At 41.0% G+C, this 17,991-nt stretch overlaps 1 protein-coding gene across 11 annotated transcripts in view; it reads right to left on the bottom strand.

The window, feature by feature from the left end:
- The window catches only part of LOC129695798 (casein kinase I), a 207,850-nt gene extending 191,023 nt beyond the window's left edge, over positions 1-16,827 (bottom strand). For 2 of the 11 annotated variants that reach the window (XM_055633116.1, XM_055633110.1), the window contains exons 1-2: positions 16,623-16,824; positions 8,623-9,031 (exon numbers count right to left, since the gene is read on the bottom strand). In XM_055633116.1, coding sequence (XP_055489091.1) covers positions 8,623-8,779 — 157 coding nt within the window. In that variant the 5' untranslated portion in view covers positions 8,780-9,031; positions 16,623-16,824. Of the gene's footprint in view, positions 1-8,622; positions 9,032-16,622 lie in introns of those variants that run through there. The other 9 variants (XM_055633114.1, XM_055633115.1, XM_055633113.1 and 6 more) reach the window with 8 other exon arrangements.
- Between the last annotated feature and the right edge of the window lie 1,164 nt (positions 16,828-17,991).

Consider the following 17,991-nt stretch of genomic DNA (forward strand, 5'->3'; position numbering starts at 1 on the left):
TCCAATCCATGTACCTGTCCAAATGTCTGAAATACTATATTTACAAATACAATTTAGTTTATTGTCATTTGAACCTCAAATTAAGTTCAAACAAAATTTGGTTTCATACAACAAAAAGAAACAATTAACAAGACACACAACCAACACAGTTCACATAAACATCCATCACAGTGAATCTCCTCCTAACTGTGATGGAAGGCAAAGTCCTGTCTCACCCCTGCTCTCCATTCTTCTCCCGATGTCAATGCCCCCGGCGGGCGATGGTAAGTCCCACAGCAGTTAAAGCCGCACCGGGCAATGTAAGGCCCCGCTCCGGGTTGTTTTCAACCCCACAATTCGGGCAGGAGACGTTGCCGTTGCGGGAGCTCCAAAAAGCGGTCTCCCACCAGGGACCCGCGAGCTCCCGATGTTACCGTCCACCGGGCTTGCAGCTGGAGCCTCAGGAGTCGGGTCGCAGCCGCGCGCCACCACAGCTCTCCACGCTCTGAAGCCGGCCAGCTCCACGATGATAAGTCCGCAGGTTCCGCGACTGGAGCTCTCAGGTCATTCCAGTTGGAGGCCGCTCCACGGTGCTAGGCCCCAACGACAATGGAGACCTGACAGAGAAAAGGTCGGGTGCCCCGTACATGGAAGAGATTTAAAAGTTTCACCCCCCACACCACACACATATACACAGTTGAAAACAATATATAAACTACTACAAACAATACACTCAGCGGGACAATAAAATAAAAAAGACAGGCAGCAGAGGCCGCTGCAAACGTCTGTCGCGCCGCCTCAACGCTTTTGATATTTGTGAGTGACAGTCAAAAAACTGCCACAGGTCCAATAAAATACACTTTGAACTGGTCCTTGATGAAAGACATAAAAAATAAAAAAGGTACAGCAAGAAATCAAATGCATCTATTTTTAATGCACAAAAACATTGATGCATTTAGGGAATGGTCTAGAGCCCAAAACAGTGTAACAACTGGCCAAAATACAGATTAGCAGAAAAAAAAATTCACATCCACCCCACCAGGGGTGCCGCACAATTGGCAGCCTCGGCAACAGTCTGTCTGTTTACTTTTTTTTTTTTTTTTAGTGCGTCTTAAGTTTGTGTAAATCCGGTTTGTTTAGGGGGGGGGGGGGGGGGGGGTGGAAAGTCGGGGGAAAATTTTTTCAGTTTCCTACCTTGCCGGAGATACGATTATTTTCCAGATTGCATCTCCGGTCGCTCTGCGGCCTACCATCGATTGAACTGGAGGCCTCCTTGGACTGACCTCGAGCCCCACCGCGGGGCGTGTACTTAACATTGGAGTCGATCCCTTGCCTGCGACCGCTCCGATCGCCCGGCGGAGCCGACATCCTCCCCATGCAGCTGCTGTTCGCCCCGATGTGGAGGGCCCAATCCCGCCGGCTACGGGAGTCAAGATCGTCCCGTCAACGGAGGGCTCGAGGCCCCCGACACCGGGAGAGCTAAGAGAAGAGATTTAAACCTTTTTTCGCCTTCCATCACAGGGAGGAATGAGGAGGAGTCACTGTGGTGGATGTTTATGTTAAAGTGTGTTTTGTGTGTTCCGTTGCTTTTTATTTGTATGACTGACTTGGCAAATGAAATTCCTCGTATGTTGCAAAAACATACTTGGCTAATAAAGTATTATTGTGATTGCGATTAATGTCAGAATCTCTATTCCCAATTGTACTTATAGAGTGGAGGTCCTCATAGGAAAGTGTATTTTATGTAGGGCTCCGCATTCTTTAACTGAAGTGTTTCTCAACAGGTCCTAGAGAAAAAGCAACCAAAATAACTGAACCAGGGATTTATTCAAACACGGACCTCCACCACTGGTGCAAGAGGATTTTGAGCATCATCTTGGCTGTCTTGTCCAATCCCATGAGTACTGTTTTGGTGACAATGAGTGAAGCTAGGGAATCATGCAGATTGCATTCAAGGCCACATCTTTGCAGGCTCCGTACTGCCTATGCTGACAATGCATTCTTGCTCTGCTCATTTGGGAGATGTTGAAGAGCAACCTCATCTTGGTCGACACCACCTGCTTCCAGCTCACTGCCACCTTTTCTATCCTTCTGGTCGTCAGGCTCTCCTTGCTGGTCTTCCTATGCCACTGTTGTTCTGCAAAGCTAATAGCATAAATTGCACGCTACAAAAATAGTCTGCCCATCTGCTTGGGGTGCAGTGCAAGTTACTGCAGGAGGTAAAAGGCATTTTCCACTGCTTTCTGATACATATGTGGCTCTTGTTGCATCAGTATTCCACTGTTCTGATCAGAGAGCATTTAAGTGAGGAGGTAGGAAAGTGTAGGAGGGATCTTCTTCCCCAGGATTACTCCTGCAGGCGGCCCGGACATCAGGAAATGCACCCGTGCAGGAAAAATGTGTGTGATGTGGGGGGGGGGGGGGGGGGGGGGTCCAGAACCAGGGGTTACAGTTTAAGAATAAGAAATTTAGGATTGATATGGAAAAACTATTTCAGCCCGAGAGTTGTGAATCTGTGGAATTCTCTGCCACAGAAGATAGTGGCTAATTCACTGGATGTTTTCAAGAGATTTAGATTTAGCTCTTAGGACTAAGGGAATCAAGGGATATGGGGAAAAGTGGGAAAGGGGCACTGATTTTGTATGATCAGCCATGATCATATTGAATGGCAGTGCTGGCTCAAAGGGCCTACTCCTAAATCTATTGCCTATGTTTCTAAAGGGACCGGGCATTCAGACTCCCTCAGGATGAAAGAGTTATGCTTGCTTCCAGAAATTTTACCGTGAGAAAATTCAACCTGATCCACAACATGCTGTACATTGAAGTGATGGAAATGTCCCCTGTCGATGCCAAGGTCAGGGTTTTTCATGCAGGTGGTTTTATTCGCGAGTCAAGTCAATGGCCTGCACATATGAGAAGCCCACAGAACTACCAAACACTGGTGCTCACATTGCTACCCCGTTACTCGGTGAAATCAGACCATCTCTTCATAAATAAAGTATTGCCTTGCACTCAGTTTTACACATGGAATACCCCAAGTTTGCAAATGCTTCGAGCATTAAAATGTCAAGGTAGAAAAGGTGTTTCTGAAGACACTGCAGGACAATGCAGGGTCCTTGCCTCCTGAACTAATATCCTGACTTACTGCTGCTGGTCATGACCATCACCGCACCTCTAACAACAAAGTGCTGCTTGCGATATCATTACTGAAGAACCCATGGACTTAGTCTGTAAATCAGCACCACAGAAAGCATTCCTTGTCAGAGTAAGAATGCTTTGTGCAATTTGGAAAGTGTCTGAACAAAATCTCATCAGTTAAGAAGCACAGTCGGTGTCCTGACATCAACTGTGTCCGTTTCAATAGCACGAACAACAAAATGCTGAAAAAGTGTCAGAAACTGCTGGAGCAATTCAGCGTGTCATGCACCATCTCTGGAGGACATCAATAGATGGCATTACAGGTCAGGATCTTTCTTCAGAAATGTTGCCTATCTACTGCCTGACCCACTGGGTTACTCCTGCACAATCCTTTTTGGTAAGCCAGCATCTGCAGTTTCTTGTATCTCCAAACACACTCCTGGTCTACTGACATACTTTCATGATGAATGCAATGTGGAGCTTTGAGTTCTAATTCATTTTGGCGAGGAAAAGAACATTACATGAATAATGAAGCAAGGAAAAGCTCAGGCGTAGCAGCTTGGAGGTATGTAATTTAATTCTAATATTTCATCTGAAAATAAATTTTGCACAATTTGTGTCCATAAAGATAAATGCTAGGTGATCAAATTTCTGGGGCTACTGCCAAGTTGTTCATTCATACAGGAATCAGATCCAAACCACGAAACAGAAGTTTAAGCAATTTTAAAATTGCTTTGTAAATCCAAACACAACATGGAGTGCAAAGAAAAATGTCATAATAAACAGTCCACACTTCAAGTATAGTTTTCACCACATGTGCTGGCATGGCATTTTCTACTTGCCAAACCTTTGATGGATGTTGTCTACATGCATTTTATTTAGGCATTTGAAATAGTCCCCCTTGGCAGATCGATCTAGAAGATTAAGATGCATTGGATTAACAGTGATATTATCATGGATTCAGAACTGCCTTACTGCTCAGAGCAGAGGGCTGGGGTGGAAGGGCAATATTCAGGCTGGACCAGGGGAATTCCGCAAGGATCTGTGCTCGGACCTCTGCTGTTTGTTTTGACATACATCCTTGGATGCAAATATATATGTTGGTTATTAAGTTTGCAGATGACACTAAGATTGAACAGACTGTGAGGAAAGCTATCAAGGTAGACAGCTTGATCAGCGACAGAAATGGGCTAGAAATGGCAGATGGAGTTTAATCCAAGCAAGCGTAAAGTGCTGGTTTGGAAGGCCAAATGCAAGAGGAAAATATACAAGTAGTGGCAGGATCCTTAACAGCTTGGATGTATTTGGGGTCCAACTCCCCAAGTGCATGAGAGTGACAACACAAGTAGATTGGGGGCAAGATTGGGCATTGAGTGCAACAATCAGAATGTCACGATGCAGCTTTCTAGGACTTTGGTTGGGCCACATTTGGAGAATTGCATGCGGTTCTGGTCGCTGCATTTCAGGAAGGATGGGGAGGCTTTGGAAAGGCTGCAGAAGAGTGATGGAGGGTGATGAAGGGTGCAACAGAATGATGCCTGGATTAGGGGGCATTAGCCACAGGGGATTGGACACACTTGTATTGGTTTCTCTGGTATGCCAAAGGTTGCAGGGAGTACAATTATTTGAGGCACAGATTGGGTAGACAGTCAGAATCTTTATCCCCGGGGGGGGTGGCGAGTCCCTGGAACATGCTGCCTGTATAGGGTGTTGAGGCAGATATCATAGCAGCATTTAAGAGACCGTTGGGTAGGCATGTTGATATGCAGTGAATGGAGCGATATGGATCATGTGCAGGTAAATAAGATATGGTCTTGGCATCATGTTCGTCACAGACATCGGGGGCCAAAGGACCTGTTCTTGTGCGTTGGTTCTATATTTTATTTTCGAAACCAATTATCATTCTGGGCTGGAGTTATGGGCCCATTACGACAACTGACTAGACCGTAATTGCCATCACATTTATTTATTTATTTATTTATTCGTTTTAATATAAACAGACTTCTTCCCATCAACCAACCTTCACCTCAGCATTGTAGGCTTGATTGAAAATCCATTCCAACAGTGCCCAGTTCAAATACAGGAGCCTCTTTGCCATGTCCCAGAAAAACAACTTTCATACAAAGAAAACTTTCAACACTTCAACAGATCTACGACTAAAGGGTTCCTATAAATCATTCCAAAAGCATCTCTCCATTGGCAACCAAAATGATAACGTTGCTGTAACAGGCAAAGATGCACCAATATCGTTCCCTTATAGTTACGAGTAGATGCCCTTGGTTACCATAAATAGAACCAGAAATAAGTCAATTAGCTGCAACACTGATGCGCCATTCAATAAGACCACGTAATAATAATAATAATGGATGGGATTTATATAGCGCCTTTCTAGATACTCAAGGCGCTTTACATCGCATTATTCATTCACTCCTCAGTCACACTCGGTGGTGGTGAGCTACTTCTGTCTGCCCTGGGGCAGACTGACGGAAGCGTGGCTGCTAATCTGCGCCTACGGCCCCTCCGACCACCACCAATCACTCACACACATTCACACGCAGGCAAAGGTGGGTGAAGTGTCTTCCCCAAGGACACAACGACAAGTGACCCAACATTCCTCAAGTCCACATTCTAACCCTGTCCTCGTAACCCTAACTGATTAAAAACCTAATCTCAGCGTTCAGTATATTCAAGGATTCAGCCTCCAGAGCTTTGTGGGCAAATAATTCCCAAGACTTCATTCAGGGGAGAAATTCTTCATCTGTCTTTAATGAATGCCCTCTTACGATTCTGGTCCTTGACAGGGAAATATCCTCCCAGCATTTACCAAATCAAACATTTAATTTTCAGAAGATCACCTCATCCAACTAAACTTGTTGAAGTACAGACAAGCCTATTCAACCTTGCGTCAAGATAATTCTTCCATACCAAGATCATCCAAGAGATCCAATGGCTCCAACGACAATACAACTTTCCTTAAATAAAAGGCCCAAAACAAAAAAAATGTTTTTTTGATTTGGCCTCAGTATTGTCCTGTTTCACTACAGTAACTCTTGAATATTCCATAATCTTCCTTACCCCCTGCTGGATCTCAATGTAGTTTCATCATTCTTCCTTTCAAAGTAAACCTAATTTTTCCACATTATACACCATCTTACTACCCACTAAATTAAACTATCAATATCTCTCTATATACTGCTTATAACCTCTTGCAGCTTGCCTTTGCTGCTTCAAAAATAAAACAAAATCAGCTATTAAATTTGGCTACCTGCTATTTACAACATTTCTCCCAGCCCTATAGATGCGAGCCTAACATTGATCCCAGAAACAGCCCATTGGTCACAAGTTGCCGCACTAAAAGTGTCAGCCCTATCACCACTTACTGCTTCCCGCTCACTATCCAATCCTATGGTCATACTAATATATTAACACCAGGATCAGTTATCGTACAAAGTAACTGTGAATCACTTTGAACTACCTTTGAAAAATCAAATACATTACATCTGCTGATCCCTCGCTAACCACTCCAGTTCATACTTCCTTAAAGGATCTCCAATGAATTAGTCGGGCATGATTTTCCCCATCTTAAAACCATGGTGACTGCTTCATCAGGTTACGACTTTCCGCTGAAATAAAGTTTGCCGTTAATAGATGTTAGGCTAACCAGCTTTTCGCAGTTACGCAGTTTTCCCATCTTTCATACTTCACCAGCTCTTCAGGATATTTTGAAAAATTACTGCAAATGCACAATTACTTTTTCTAGGATACGAGGATGCAAGCCCTTACGTCCATGGAACTTAGTTCATTAATATTAGGCATTGTAACTGGGTCTAACAACTGGGATGTTGGTGGCAGTCTACCATAAAAAGACATTTATTTAATTCTGCCAGTTCCCTGCTATATAACCATATAGCAATTACAGCACGGAAACAGGCCATCTGGGCCCTACAAGTCCATGCCGAACAACTTTTTTCCCCTTAGTCCCACCTGCCTGCACTCATACCATAACCCTCCATTCCCTTCTCATCCATATGCCTATCCAATTTATTTTTAAATGATACCAACGAACCTGCCTCCACCACTTCCACTGGAAGCTCATTCCACACCGCTACCACTCTCCGAGTAAAGAAGTTCCCCCTCATGTTACCCCTAAACTTCTGTCCCTTAAATCTGAAGTCATGTCCTCTTGTTTGAATCTTCCCTATTCTCAAAGGGAAAAGCTTGTCCACATCAACTCTGTCTATCCCTCTCATCATTTTAAAGACCTCTATCAAGTCCCCCTTAACCTTCTGCGCTCAAGAGAATAAAGACCTAACTTATTCAACCTATCTCTGTAACTTAGTTGTTGAAACCCAGGCAACATTCTAGTAAATCTCCTCTGTATTCTCTCTATTTTGTTGACATCCTTCCTATAATTGGGAGACCAAAATTGTACACCATACTCCAGATTTGGTCTCACCAATGCCTTGTACAATTTTAACATTACATCCCAGCTTCTATACTCATCTTCAATTATTTCTCATCCTTTATATTCCTTTAATAACACAAAAACGTATTAGCAGTCTACATATTTCTTGTTAGTTTGTCATAATAGTATATAATCTTCCTCATGACAACCAGACGAGTAATTTGCCAGGTTAATATTTAACAGTGTTACTGAGAATTTGCATTTAACTGCTTTAAAAATCCTGGTATCGCTACTGACGGTTTACCAACCAATAAAATTAACAGCAGTAAGTACAGCAATTTACACACGTCAAACCCTCTCAGGACAAACCAACATGTAATAAGTTGCAAAAAGAAATGGGGTGTTTGAACTTGAACAGTGCCAAAACACTAGGTCTCTGTCGACTCAAGTGATACACTTTTCAACTTTAGTTCAATAGAAGCACCATCGCATAATGTGATGTCTGTGGATTGCATGTTCAATTCCTAGCCCTGAAATACGAGTACAATGTCGAGGTTGATACTCCAAACTAGGACAGAGAGAGAACGTTACACTGATGAAAAATGACATCCAGTGTGTCCTCTCAGCTGGATAGATACTCTCTCATGGCATATTGTCTTTCAAAACAACAATAATAGAATTCAATCTAGTGGCCTGGGTGATATTAATCAGTCAACAGATAATGTGGAAAAAAATAATCTGAAAACATTGTACAAATCTAATTACACATAATGTTCTTTTAATTCACCCCCCATGTCCAATTCTACAATGGATTTTTGAAAGTTTAACATTTTAAACAACATTGTTCAGACTGGGTTGGCAATGAAACATTTTATGAATGTAGAAAACATCGTCATGTATTTTTTAAATCAATAAAGGACAATCATAATCTGACCAATTCTAAAATTTTCCCAAGTTTTTGTAATATTACAATGCTCCAAATTTTAATAAATAAAACCAATGTGGGTCCTTTGGAAAACAGAAAATAAATGAAATAATTTAATAAATGTGAAAAATGTACACAATTTTCAGTAATAAATAGATCATTTAAGCGTTCTTACCTAATCTAAGTTCTCCAAAATTGCCACATCCTATTTTTTTTCCAACCCTGAAGTTGGGTCCAACCATTAAAACACCAGAATTATGGGCACTTCGTCCACCACTCCTTGTCATTCTAGATCTTTCATCAATTTTATCTTTATCTTTAGTTTTCTCCATAACGAGTTCCAACCTATGGCAGTTTTCTGTATATACTCGGTTATGCAATTTCAGATTGTAGAGTTCCACAGCAGAAGCATCATCCGCAATAAAATCAGCAAAGCAGCTCAGCTTGTTCAATCGCAGGCAGAGTATTCAAAAATTATTCAACCCATTTGCAAAATCTTCCCTGGTATCGACAACAATAATGAACAAATTCCACCATTTGCACAAGATGATTGTTCCAATTAACGGCGCATAGTTGCTGTGGACCTGCAAAATAAAAAAGAATCAATCATTTGCTTCTGTCGTTTTGTTATCTGACCTAGTGATACTCAAGCCATGAAGATCTGCACCATTAGTTCCTTAGTACCGGTGAAGCACAAGTTACTTTCCCCAAGAAAAAAAAATGGAATCACAAATTTCCAAAGATCAATTTTATATGGCATTTGAGCTGTACGATGAGAACATGTCATTCTATACGCCAATAAGAATCCCAAGTTAACCGATTTGAGTAACAGATGTTCTCTCCAAAGCAAAGCCATTCACACATCAAAAGTCTGAAAACTTAATTTTATATGCAATCTATTTTGGGTTTTAAAACTAAGTTTTCTATTCTTTACAAACATATTAACAAGCATATGTCAACTTTACAGGATAAGCCTTCTTGAGCTTCACTTCAGTGAATGTTACGTTGTAAACAATGCAGCAGGTGAGATACAGTATTGTTGTGTTGTACTTGTTATATCTGCCCAGTGAGGTTGGTGAATGCATTAAGTCCAATGGCACAAATGTCATGTGCAGACCAGTTTCAGTTCGAAACTCATGATGATACTCTCGAGCTACAGGCGCAGTGACACGGCAACAGTTGGCAGTAACTCCAAAAGGGGATTGGGAAGGACAAGAACAACTCTTTCATGTGTGGGAAGGAACTGCAGCTGCTGGTTTAGACCAAAGATGGACACAAAAAAAATGGAGTAACTCAGCGGGTTAGACAGCATCTCACGAGAAAAGAAATAGATGGCAAAACATCACTTATTCCTTCTCTCCAGAGATGCTGTCTGATCTGCTGAATTATTGCAGCTTTTTGCGTCCAGCAACTATTTACTGCTCGTGAAGGGCTGACGATAAATTTTACTGCAAATCATGCAGACACCATGTCGAGATAGATCAGACTTGGACATGCTGCTTTCTTCAAATAAAAAAAACCTGCTAAAAATGACTAAAGATGCATTTGCCACCGTCCAGATCCACAAACAAAGATTGTCCATACGTGAAGCACCAGACCTTTCGGAGACAAACATAAAGTAAAAAGTAAAAAATTAACAGATGCATTTTATGGTAATTTTCAATCGCACCCTCCCAACATATCCAACGGTCAGTAGAAATCAGTGAATCTAACTGGTTACTTGCAATAACTTATGAACAAAATGCTGTACATCCACAAAATGTAGTCAAATTCAGAGATACAGCGCGATAACAAGCCCTTCGGCCCACCGAGTCCGCAACGACCAGCGATCTCTACACATTAACACTATCCTACATACGCTAGGGACAATTTTACAATTATACCAAGCCTGTTAACCTACAAACCTTTACGAGGAAACCGTAGATCTCAGAGCAAACCCGTGCAGGTCATGGGTAGAGCGTACAAACTCCATACAGCCAAGCACCTGTAGTCATGATCGAACCCGGGTCTCTGGTGCTGTAAAGCAGTAGCTCTACCACTACGCCACTCTACTTTGCCTTTTCTACACGCTGAATACCTGCTAATTAGGAAAACTACTTTAAAAATCAATGCAAATCCTTTCAAGAGTAAAGTTGTGAAACATATCTGTACACATCGATGGCAAAGGTTTGGGATTCTCTTCTGCAGTAATCCAGCTGACTGTCACTGGCTAAATACTTCCAAAATTAAAAACTGATGAATACATTTCACACAAACAGTTTGAAAAGAAAACATCTTCTAGAACATTTAAATGACATTCAAGAACTACACTACTGCATATTTTTGGTAAATTAAAAATGTTTTTCAGAAACAATGCTCTGTTTATGAACCTTTCCAAAGTTCTCTGAATGGTCAAATAATGTGGAGGATAGGCTACTGCTGATTAAAATTAACATAATCATCCAAAATCCATCAGAAATACCCATCTCAAGAGCTCTCAGAAGAGATGCATTTCCTTAGGGAGAACCTACAACTGTCTAATAATCCCATACACCATAATAAAAGTTTAGTTAAGAGATACAGTGTAGGAACAAGCCCTTCAGCCCACCGAGTTTGCGTCTACACTGCACTAACACTATCCTACACACAAGGGACAATTTACAATCTTTACCATAACCAATTAACCTCCAAACCTGTACGTCTTTGGAATGTGGGAGGGAACCAGAGCACCCAGAGAGAATGGACAAACTCTGTACAGACGGCACCCATAGTTAGAATCAAACATGTGCGTCTCTGGCGCTGCAAGGCAAAAACTATCACTGCGCCACTGAGCATTGATCTTTTTAAATTTTGAATTACATGATATGGCTCCCAAAACAGCAGTTTCAAAAGCATATTCTAATTGTAGTAGAAATAAACTGAACGATAGGAATTAAAACCTTACAAACTACTGAGAAAACAGACTTGATAGGATCAAAGTAATCGAGTCAAAATATTGTTGCAATTCTAATCATTTCTGCTTAGTGGGTACACAGACATGGGTTCAGTTGAAATGGAGAACTACCGAACAAAAATGAAGCTCAATACAATATTTGTCCTTGGTTAGCCTGATCTGCTGTCAGGAAATTTGCATTTTTCTTTCAGAGCTTCCTTCCCCATCTGAATAGTGGTCGCTCCTCACGAAAGGAAAAATCTTCACAGCTCGAGACAAGCACCTCTTGCACTTAAGTCCCAAGATAATTTCCCATGCTGACATTGCAACATTAAGTCCCAAGATAATTTCCCATGCTGACATTGCAACAGCTTGAGCATTCTTCCATTTCTCAACAATCTAGAACGTATCTTAATCTTCCCATAACGCGTAAACCCAACAAGGTGAACAATCCACAGCTGCTACTGGATTTTATTCACTTCCCATTGTCAAATGCAAATCAGCCAATTCAATAGAGCACATTGAGAGTAATTAAGAGTAAAATTAAAACGGAAATTAGAACTACATGGGATTCGACGATTTTTTTTATTCAACCTGGCACGGAATTAAGTATTAAAAATTAGATGCAAACTACAAATAAGTGAAGGGAGGAGGAGCAGCGACTATTGCCAGTTTATAAAAAAGGCCAGTCACTGTGGATCCCTCTTATTTAATTTGATCTTAACTGTATATATAGCTGCGGCTCCACATTTACTTCCTCTTCACCAGTGTTCAATTGCCTGCCACAAGGTTTTTCCACAGTTGCGATACCTGCCAAAAACTAACTCTCTCACACATACAAGCACAATCGATCAGCACAAAATCAAATGCATCAGTGCAACCACAGGTGGCCACTATACAACAGCCTCTGCCCTTGTGCCTCCATCACTGCTCAGTAAATTAGATTAATTGGAATCTATGAACATCAGATTTAATTTGTGTTTTGAAGGAGGAGGAAAGTTGGTCAATATGTTTTTAAGCTTTGTCACAGGCTTTTTATAATTTGAAAAAAGCTATCTGAATAACTAGTACAAAGAAAAAGTGTAGAATTGGATTTTAATTCCTCAAATACAAGGCGAAGTAATAAGAATCCTATTATTAAAGGGCAATTGGTAGCAAGATGGCATTTGTCTTCAAAATTTAACGCACAACTGCGTGATGAATGAAGGAAAAAAAATCACAATGAATATAACCAACTTATCTTGTCAATGCCCTGTCTGAATTGGAAAATTCCCATTTGAAGACAAAGCAAGTGTGTCAACATAAGAACTTGGTTGCGAATGCTCTGATCCATCTTACTGGATGGATTTATCTCTTACAGAAAAACTAACAAGTGTCTGGCAAATTCACAGAAACAACAAAGGGCATGGATCTGCAAGCATCCTTGTTTCAAATGTCCACAGATATACATCATCCAAGACCACTGAGAAATACTGATCTCAAAATATCATCTGCATTGGCAAAATGATTTCCCAGTGCGATTCAAGGGAGGAAAAAGGAAAACCAAGTGTAAAGTGATACTTTTACAGCTCGGGAGCCAACACCCATTAATTGCAGCCAAGTATGGTTAAGTACAGGAGCAAAAAAAAAAGAGATGGGAGGCTACAGCTTTTACAAAAGCAAAACCTTAAAAACTCAATTTACCAATCCATTGCTTTAGCATAGCAGTTTTACTGCAGCTTAAATTTAAAATTTTAACCTTTTACACCATGTACTGGTCATCACTTATTTTGTATTAAATCCATCAGTACTTACAGGTATGCAAAACAAATCCAGAACCGATACAGTTAAAAGGCCACAACCCTTTTAAGGTTGTAAGCAAATTAACCCAACGTCAATGGTGTTACATGTTCATTTGGTAAACCAAAATACAGTATTGTCAATCATCCTATGAAACAGGGCTGAAAGTCAAATTTCTGCCTTCAATGCCTCAACACAGATCCCTTCTTCAGGGAAAAACAATCAAACTCAAAAGACAACAGCTTAATTTACTCTGCACACTGTTTGAAATTAACTGCTTAACACATATGTAGGGTTTCAACAAACATTACTCCAATAAAAAAAAAGTCGGTCATCTATCTCAGAAGGGCAAGGAGGTTAGAAAATTAAAAAAAAACAATAATCCTCCCTTGTGTAACTGAAGCTTAATGATAAATAATTCAACCAGAAGACACTGGCCCAAGTTTACAATACCGATAAATGCTCCATGAACAAAAGGTTTAAACGTAATAGTAAAGTTGACAAATACAGAAGCATAAATGTACTTTAAAATATATTCAGGATGGACATTTGTGCAAAAATGCCTTTAATTTGGGGTAAAAGCTCAGTACATTATGGACAAATAAACAGAATAAATAAGTCTGCTCTACCATTAAAAAAAAACCACGGCCAATTCACCACCATTTTCTCTTTAAATTACAATTGTAATTTTCCATCTTCAACGTGCCCCAGTAAAGGTGCTTCCGCAACCTTCCAAGGTACAGAATTCCAAAGTTTAATTATCCTACACTTAAAAAGAAAGCCTGCTTCATTTCAGTTCTAAAATGACTTGGACAATTTCCCAATTCAATGCATCACAATTTTAAGTTCTTCAGCGGCATCAGAATCTCAACGTGTATTTTTATGTAACTCCTCTAAAGAGACAAAAATTATTTTATGACATAACCTCTCATTCTTGTAAACTCCACAGTATGCAGGTCCATTCTACTCAAGGCTTTCTTTTTCAGACATACTTGTTCTCTTGCAGACACTAAAAGTGCATTGCACTGCAGATGTGATTCCTGTGCCTTGTGCAACTTAGATTTCCTGAGCCAGTGCTCCAATTTGCCTGCAATAAACACCAGCAATAAAGGCCATTTGTCTTTCCAATCATTTCCTGTATTTACTTAGACAAAAGTGCTGGAGAAACTCAGCGGGTGAGGCAGCATCTATGGAGCGAAGGAAATAGGCGACGTTTCGGGTCGCGACCCTTCTTCAGTCTCAAGAAGGGTCTCGACCCGAAACGTCGCCTATTTCCTACGCTCCATAGATGCTGCCTCATCCGATGAGTTTCTCCAGCAATTTTGTCTACCTTCTATTTTCCAGCATCTGCAGTTCCTTCTTAAACATCTTGTACTTACTTGTTAATTTTCTGTGCTCCGTGTACAGGTCGTCAGGTCCCTCAGAAAATTAACATAAAGGGTTTCCCTATTTAAACCAAGTTTTCTAACCACTTTTTATAAAACATACAACTTCACATTTCCCCCATAATGGACCTGGTGCTTCACACCCACTCACTCTATTCTCATGTGCAGGAAGGAAATGCAGATGCTAGTTTCCACTGAAGAGTTTCGACCCAAAATCTCACCTATTCCTTTTCTCCGGAGATGCTGCCAGACCCGCTGAGTTATTCCAGCATTTTGTGTGTATAGTCACTACTATCATTACGGGGTCTTTCCATTCCCCATATCATTTAGTTCCCCATTTCACAGTGCATCATCAGAAAACTTAGAAGCACATCTCGGATGTGTGCATTAGTTATCTGCGACAAATTATTTGTCAACAAGCTCAATGTTTTCTACCTCCCGAATTAATGAGACAGAAAGTGCAATACTCAATGATGACAGTCTTTTGTTTACCAGTTTATGACCTACCCTTGCACCATACACTGCTTGGGGGAAAAAATACAGGAAGAAAAAAAAATGTAGAAGCTGGCTGCTTCTTTGGTTCACAACCAACACAGGTCACGAAGACGGCCTGCACATGGACTTTAACAGCCGGTCCTGCATCACCTCACAACCACTTCACATCTGTGAGTGTAGTAAGCTTTACCATTCTGCCTGAATGTGCCCACCGTACAGGATCGTAAGAAATAATCCAGTGTATCGATTCTGACCTGCATTACTGCTGCAGCATATATTAAAAAGGAAACAATTGATAGACAGGAGATATTGTAAAATGATAATTTATCTTACTCACTATCCTATAAACCCTTCCAGTAAGATCATGGTCACTTGGCCAACAACTCTGTGACATTCAAGGAGCAGGCCTGGAGTGATCACAATCAAATGCGATTGTGCAGGCCCCTTGTCCCTCGCAACTCAATTCACTTGTTGAATGGAATAAATCACAATTCGCAGCGGACCAAGCATCTTCTGTTTGCATTGTCCTGCACTTTCACAACCCGGATGCCTCACTTGTGTAACCAGCTCCACCAAACTTAGACCAGGCAAAACAAACAAAAAAAACAGGTTCAAAAATGCAACACATGAAAATCGCAGCCTTAGTGAAATAAATGTCCATATGATTGCAACTGCGAATACATAGAAATTATGGGGGGCACTGGCGAGTCCTTCCAAGCCTCATTGAGAAAGGTCTGTGCAAACAAGCCTGCAATTGCAACTCAAGATTAAATAAGACTGCAGTGTGATAAACCCTTCCGCCAAATACAACATAGCTTCCGAAATTGTATTTATAAACATTGTGAAATCACAGGTTCAGACGATTCTGTTGGAAACTGCGACTTTAACGTCACTGGACAGTAAACTGAGTCATCCATAGGCTTACTCATTAAAACAGTGTTCTTCGTAGCCGGGTAGTTTTCTCACCGGGAATTCTGCAATAATAAAACGTAAGCCATCTCTCTGAATTCACAGAGGTTTGTGCTGAACCCAAGACACCAGTGACAAGCTCCAAGGCAGGAGAGCAAGGCTGCGACCAGGAGGTTATCTCAGCATGAAGCAAGAAGACGAATGCTAAACCACAAAGCATTCTGAAACACCAGATCAAAGATATAAATCAACCATTTTTTTTACTGCCTTTTAGTTTTCAAATGCTGCGGAAAAACAGAGACAGACACAACACAACATATCCCAATGGGAGGGGTGGGTTGTCCAACGTCCCCATTCCCAATCAGGGCCTTAAATAATAATTAAAGTCACAACACCACAAACTGTAAATTACATTAAATGGCATTTCCCGTTTGCTCTCCATAACAGATTAAATTGTCAGGGAGGGGGGGGGAAAAAAAAACACAATTTGATCATTCTTCACTACATTCCCAGCCACTATCAAACCCTAAAACTGGATTATAATCGGTGATACCCATCATCTAGGAGGAACTACGACCAAAACTACACACGACCAACACTTCGGATATAATGTGCATGCGTCCTCCCACGGGTATACACCAAAAAAAAAAACTAACTTCCAGGTTGGTATAAAATGAAAGAGAAACGCGCACAGACCTGGTTATTTTGCAGGTGTTTGGATTATGAAGTGCGAGGGTTTAAGACAATCCTGGTCTCTCTCTCTCTCTCAGTCCGGGCAGGGAGGCGGTAATGCAGCTACAGATGGCAACTGTGCTCTGCTGGCTTTGACCAGAGGCCGCGCAGCCGCCAACACCAATTCTCGGTTGCTTTTTTTTGTTACAAAATGTTCCGAGTCACAGAGCGAGAGAGCGGAAATCCCCGGGTAAAAGCCCTTGATTGACGGTGTGATCGCCAATCTGCAAAGAGCAACCTCAATCTGCAGCTCCGGCAACACACACACACACACACAAAGAGCAGGCAATTGGACTGGCTGTGGCACGGAAAGTTAGTGTTTTTTTTAAACAAGACAGAATGTGCAGACAAACTGCTGCTGAAAATAGCAACAGATAACACAAAAATAAATTGCAGCCATTATTGATCATTCATAAACATGGGCCTTCATTCCTTTCTCCCAGCTAAAATAGTGCTGCATGAAAGACAACAAACAAATATACTTGTCAGTCTGAAGAAGGGTTTCGGCCCGAAACGTTACCTATTTCCTTCGCTCCATAGATGCTGCTGCACCCGCTGAGTTTCTCCAGCATTAATGTGTACCATCGATTTTCCAGCATCTGCAGTTCTTTCTTGAACAAACAAATATACTTGCACTCCAAAAAAAAGTTGCAATCCAGTAATAGCTTTGAACTACAAATCAGGAAAGTTCCTGTTCTCCCTCCTCTATCAAAGTCGCGGGATATTTAAATTAATTTATACTGAGATACCCAACATTGTGACTTTCAAAACTCAATTCAGGAATATTCTGTCAGACTCGTGGTAGAGGTAATGTGGAAGTTTTTTAAGGCGCCATCAACCAAGTTCAAAATTGTACTGAATAAAAAACAATTTCCAACAATTGGAAATATATTGTTCTGGGCTGAAGAAACATTTGCAATAATATAATCCATAAAAGAACTTGGGACTCGGCAGTGAGCAGTCAGTTGCATGCCTTCAAGCAAACAGGTCATTTTGTCCAATAAACATTTTCCTATTTGAGTTGCTCAGTTAAATCCCATCATCCTCAAACTCTCTATCCTCAAACGGCCCTCAATTAATTTTCCATTCAAAACAATTTATTATTTTTGACAAGATATGTGAATCTTGCCATTCACAACTCCTTGTTCAGCTTCTGCTAACTCTTGCCATTATATAGTTTAATTTTTGATACATTCCATATTTTCTAAAACCTCAAAAGGAGAATGTGGAGAATGTCAGAGAACATCAGAGATACCACATCGGTATCAGATCCACATTGCCAGAAATGTTAGATAGTAGCACTAACTGCAGTGCAGTACCGTCAGAATGCTTG

This window comes from Leucoraja erinacea, chromosome 3, assembly GCF_028641065.1.
Source record: "Leucoraja erinacea ecotype New England chromosome 3, Leri_hhj_1, whole genome shotgun sequence".
Lineage (NCBI taxonomy): Eukaryota > Metazoa > Chordata > Chondrichthyes > Rajiformes > Rajidae > Leucoraja > Leucoraja erinaceus.